The sequence below is a fragment of the Sus scrofa genome, chromosome 9 (genome assembly GCF_000003025.6).
Source record: "Sus scrofa isolate TJ Tabasco breed Duroc chromosome 9, Sscrofa11.1, whole genome shotgun sequence".
In the NCBI taxonomy this organism is placed as follows: Eukaryota; Metazoa; Chordata; class Mammalia; order Artiodactyla; family Suidae; genus Sus; species Sus scrofa.
Window position 1 is genome coordinate 1,826,837 of NC_010451.4, and position 6,000 is coordinate 1,832,836.

At 44.2% G+C, this 6,000-nt stretch overlaps 1 protein-coding gene across 1 annotated transcript; it reads right to left on the bottom strand.

The window, feature by feature from the left end:
- Positions 2,982-3,928, bottom strand: LOC110255357 (olfactory receptor 491-like). The gene has a single exon (XM_021062279.1). The coding sequence runs from the start codon at positions 3,912-3,914 to the stop codon at positions 2,982-2,984; it is 933 nt and encodes a 310-aa protein (XP_020917938.1). The 5' UTR covers positions 3,915-3,928.

Below are 6,000 nucleotides of genomic sequence, written 5' to 3' on the forward strand. Positions count from 1 at the left end.
TTTAGGGATGTAGTAAAAATGACTTTTAGGGGGCACTTCATTATAGAGTGAATTACTGGACAGCGTGTTCCCCTCTCTCGCCATGGGTTAAGATGGTGAGGGGTTTGGATCCATCCTCACATTCCCTTTCTCCAATTATAATTTTAGGGGCACTTATGGTGGGTGGTTATGACCCACAGCCTCGTTTTCCTGCTTCCAGAGATAACCACTAATGTCTCCACCTCGTGTCCCACCCCCTCTCTGAAGCCTAAGACCCTCTGGGAAGCCTCTACCAACCTGCTAGGTTCACATGCAAGCACATCCCAGGTGTGAGGGAACCCAACGGACAGAGCCTGGAATGAATGCATCACCATCCTTCCTCCTCCTTCTTTTGGAAAATTCTGGAAGGCAAGCTCTGGACTTCTACACATCTCGGTGGAATCAAGCCACTGTCGCTGCAGCGGCGATCCTGAATTGCTTCTCCTCCTTGCCCGTCTCACCCTCCGTATTTCCTGGCTCCTGCCTCCTTGGATCACCACCCAGATAAAATACCTGAAGACAGATGCTTGTCTCAGGGTCTGCCTCCAAGAACCTCAGTCTAAGACAGAAATGTTTCCATCCCCGGTCACAAGACATTAAGGAGGTATCTGAGACTCCCTCAGAGTTTAGCGTGTAAGCCCTGGAATGTGAGAGAAGGATGTCTGAGTCGTGCCTGAAAAAGCCTAACCTTAAGACGGCTGGATCTCTGGTCAAGTACAGCCTCTGCTGTCAGTTCCCTCTTGTTCCTGCTCCAGTTCCACCGTGGGAGGACCCAGTGGCAAGCTAGAGAGTAAAGGAAAGGAAGTAGAAAGGGGAGGAACTGGAGTTCCCATTGTGGCTGGGTAGAAACAAATCTGACTAGGATCCATGATGAAGACGCAGGTTCAATCCCCGGCCTCACTCAGTGGGGTAAGGATCTGGCATTTCCCTGAGCTGTGGTGTAGGTCACAGATGCGGCTCAAATCCTGCGTTGCTGTGGCTGTGGCTGTGGCCAGCAGCTGTAGCTCCAATTCGACCCCTCAACTGGGAACTTCCATATGCTGTGGATGCAGCCCTAAAAAGACAAAAAAAAGAAATATGAGGAACTGCTGGAGATGCTGACCACACACACTTGCACTTTCCTCCTAAAGCCAGCTTCTACAATTGAGATGGATGCAAGTTGGCAGAGGGACGGAGGGTGCAGGAAGACGGATGGTTAAATGGATACAGCCATCAAAAACCAAAAAAAAAAAAAAAAGGCAAAATACTATGCCCAACCATCATGAGAACTGAATATTTTACCAGGCCAGCAGGTATCCCAGGCATGTATTTTGGGGAAAACAATACTCACAGGTTTTCTCATTCGAAGCCAAGAGACAGCACAGCCAGAGGAGCCACCCTAACCAAGAAGCCTCATGACCACAGTCTCAGGACCCACATATCATATAATACTGTCACACGTGGATTCAGGGTCCTCAAAGTATTTCCCCCGTGTTAACCCGTAAGACTTTGAGCTGATGATGGCCTCTTGGGTGGTTGGGTTCCTGGTTTCTCTGTGCATTGTCATCACTGTACCCAGCTTGTCTTTCCGTAACTCCCACACCAGCGAGCACTCCTGCGACATCCTGCCTGTGGTCAGCCTGAGTTTTGATTTACGCTTCCCGTCATGAAATGAGTCTATTTATGCTCTCCCCCTTTGTGTTGGGGGGCAGCTTTATTTTCGTGATGATTTTTTATGTCTTCATTGGGTCCAGAGTTATGAGGGTGCCTTCTGCCAAGGGGAGGTGTAAGGCCTTCTCCACCTGCTCCTCCCACCTGACTGAGGCGTGCCAACACTGTGGGTGTGTGGCTTTGTCTATTTGAGGCCCCAGGACAGGGATGCTTTCTGTGAGTATATGCTGATGGCCGTGACACATACAGTACTGACCCCTCTGAGTAGCAGTCAGGTACATGGATACACCACTTTTTTAATCTATTCACCTATTGCTGGGTCTGGATCTTTTTTACCTGGTTTGGGGCTTTTCGGAATCAGGGTATTATCTATGAACATTCAACTAGTCATTTCATGGTTGGGTTTCCCTTGAATTTTTTAGCATTTTTGTGAGGGTAAAAAACCCATTTAACATGTCTAAATTGCTTCGAATAGCATTGCAACATAGTAAGTGCCAGTTATTGGTTGATAGATAAAGCACCACTACTTGGCGTGTATCCAGACAAAACCTTCCTTCAAAAAGATACATGCACCCTCAGTTCATTGTAGGACTATTTACAATAGCAAAGACATGGAAACCACCCAAATGTCCATCAACAGATGAACAGATTAAGAAGTTGTTTTACCTATATACAATGGAATACTACTCAGCCATCAAAAAGAATGAAATAATGCCATGTGCAGTAACATAGATGGAACCAGAGACTCTCATCCTGAGTGAAGTAAGTCAGCAAGAGAAAGACAAATACCATATGATGTCGCTTATATGTGGAATCTAAAATATGGCACAAATGAACCTTTCTACAAAACAGAGACAGATCTTGGATGTGGCGAGCAGACTTGTGCTCGCCAGGGGTTTGGGAGGAGTGAGTGGGATGGATGGGGAGTTTGTGGTTGGTAGATGCGAACTATAACATTTGGAATGGAAGGGCAATGGGATCCTTCTGTACAGCACAGAGAACTCTGTGTGATTGGGTCACTTTGCTCTGCAACAAAAACAGAAGAAACATTGTAAATCAACTATACTTCTATAAAACAAATGAAGTTCTTGAACCCACAGGTGCTAATAATAGTGACAATTATTGCTATGATCATTTCTGATTTTAAGGTGTCTCCCACTTGTTGTACAAGGAAATAAAGGTGAGGGTTGAAAGAAGCATGATTTTAACTTAAACTTAAGTTAACCCAATTAAGCAATATTTGCTAGGTCTTGGTTAAAAATAATACAGTATTTAAAAAATTTATAGATCACCCAAAATGCTAAGCAAGAGTCCTACTGAGATACTCTGAGAGTGGTCTTCCTCAGGGCCTCCTTTACATCTCTGTTCCGGAGGCTGTAGATGAGGGGGTTCAGCATGGGGATCACCACACTGTAGAACACAGAGACCACCTTGTTCTGGCCAGTGGAGTAGCTGGACTTGGGCATCACGTAAATGAAGGTGATACTTCCATAGTAGAGAGTAACGGCTGTGAGGTGGGAGGTGCAGGTGGAGAAGGCCTTGTGTCTTCCTTCAGTGGAGGGCATCTTCAGGACAGTGATGAGGATGCGGATGTAAGAGAGACCTATGACAACACCTGTGACCCCAAGGATGGACCCAGAGGAGATGGAAGGGAGAATTTCAAGAACAGAGATGTGTGAGCAGGAAAGTTTCACCAAAGGGGAGAAATCACAGAAAAAGTGGTCTATCTGATTTGGTCCACAGAAAGACAGACTCAACATGCAACTAGTAAATGTCCAAGCATTCACACACCCACCCAGATAGGAAGCCCCCAGTAAGAGGACACAGACTCTTGGGGACATGTGGGTGGAGTAGAGCAGGGGCAAGCTGATGGCCACATAGCGGTCATAGGCCATGGCGGCCAATAGGAAGCAATCAGTTGTCCCAAGCAAGACCACAAAACAGAACTGGGCTTCACAGCCAGTGGTGGTGATGGCCAGTCCATGTCTAAGGAATCCTATGAGCATCACAGGTGTGACTGCTGTGGAACAACCAATGTCCACAAAAGCCAAATGGCCAAGAAAGAGGTACATGGGGGTGTGAAGATGGGCACAGCTTCTTATCAAAGCAATTATGCTGCTATTGCCTACTAAGGTGACAACATAGATGCCTAGAAATATCACAAAGCAGATGACACCAAGCACAGGGTCCTCTGTGAGCCCCAAAAGGATGAACTCTGTCACACTGCTGTGGTTTCCAGCCTCCATCTCTCCTGGGAATTAGTCCTGTTGAGGGAAATGGCAATGTTTATTTATACTTTCATTCTACACTCTCCCAGTTTTCTCTGCTTATTCCGCAGACTCATGCACAGGAAGTTCTTCTTCTGCACTGCCTGTAAACAGAGTGCTTTATGGGATTTTTGTTTGTGTTTCTTTCTTCTTCCCAATACGGGAAAATTGCTCCACCTCACGCTCTGAGATCTCAATTTTACTCTCTTATGTATCCACTGTTTATTTTAAGGCACCTCTCCAACACTGACTCCTACACAGATCTTTCACCCAAAGTCCAGATCCACTGTTCCACCTATGGTTTGGAGTCTCGGGTTGGAAATCCAGCAAATGCCTCAAACGTGGCTTCCTCCACACCAGACTCATCCTTTCCTCGGACCACGCCTCCTATGTGCTGCATCTGTGGAAGGACACCACAGTCCAGCCAGTCTCTCGTGCCTGAGACATGGGATGAGCCTAGACCTCTTCCTCTCACTGTCCCACATCTAATAAAATCCCATTGATTCTACCTGCAGTTTACCTCCCCATTTTGTTGCATCTTTGCACGACCATTCCAGATATCCTTGCTTTAATGGAGACCTTGGTCATTTTTTCTCTTTATTTCATGTGTCTGTTTGCCTCCCTGCCTTCATTCTTGAGTTCTTCTCACTTACAACACATTGACTAAAATTGCCTCTTGTCTTTTTTTTTTTTTTTGAGCTCTGTTATTATTTTTTTCCTTTTATACCATTTTTTATTATTTGAGTACACTAATAGCTGTACAATGATCATCAGAACCAAATTTATAGCATTTCCAACCCAAGCCCCCGGTGCACCTATCGCCCAATCTGTCTCATTTGGAAACCATACGTTTTTCAAAGTCTGTGGTCAAAGCAAAGAGCCGGTGATGCCAAACAGATTCTTTAAGTCTCTCATGTTTCTCCAGCCTCCAGGATGCACCCTAGCCTCTCGAGCACAGCACAGTGTACACTTTCTGATGTCCCCCCGCACATGATTCTTTGCTTGTCCAGTAGGATAGTTCCATCCAACACCTGCCCTGATCCAACCTTCCTGAACTACTTAGAGTCGCTCTCTGCACAAGAGTCTCCCCATGCACTCTTCTCTTTGGCCTTTGCTGCTTTTTCTTCCGCTTGAATAGCTCCCATCTTCTCGTTGCTCTGGGTGACCTCTACTCCTTGTTCAAGTTCCTTTCTCTCCAAAGTCTTCTGTCTTTCAAGGGTTAAGCAGGTAACTTTCCTTTGGTGGACATCATGCTTTGAAGATGTCTAGATTCCCATTCTTTATACTGGGTTGTGTTTTATTTTGTTGGGTTTTTTTTTTTTTGGTTGTTTACATGTCATTGTCCCCAGTTAATAAATATTCTCCTCAGTAACTGTGAGTTTTGTCCCTGTATGAAAAAATAACAAGTTTGGGTATATGATATGCTAAAAAAAACTTTGAAAGGAATTTATTCCTGATTCGTATAATAAGTATGCTGTGGGGAACATGAGATGGATATAATTTAGGTTCCAGAGAAACCAAGACTTGTAGGGAAGAAAGACATTGAATTTATTATTAGTGTATGGAAATTGTATAATAGAGTAAATAAATTAATGGCTTAGGTGGTTTGTAAGTAAAAATTGTATAATTATGTAGGTAAAAATACTGGAAAATTCAAAGTAAACATTCCTCTGAAATCTGGCTACAGACACCTGTGTCAACTCTTATAGATTTGGTAATGTATTTTATGAATTTTACCCTTACATCTGTTTTAATTGAGCTTTTATAATATTATAAAGTTTTACTACTGCTATTTTTTCTCTGTATTTAAGAAATTTATCACATGATTTCTCACATAGGTAGTTTCTGAGAGCTGCTTGACAATGCATTGAGTGGCTGGGCTTTAATCACCCACTGATTTTGGACTTGTAATGGTTCACAACCTTTCACTATTAGAATTAGTAATCCCACAAACGGGATAAAGCATATGGAGAATAACATTACAGAATATGTATTCTTTTAATGGCTGCACCCATGGCATTTGAGGGTTCCCAGGCCAGGGAATGAGTCTGAGCCAAAGCTGGGA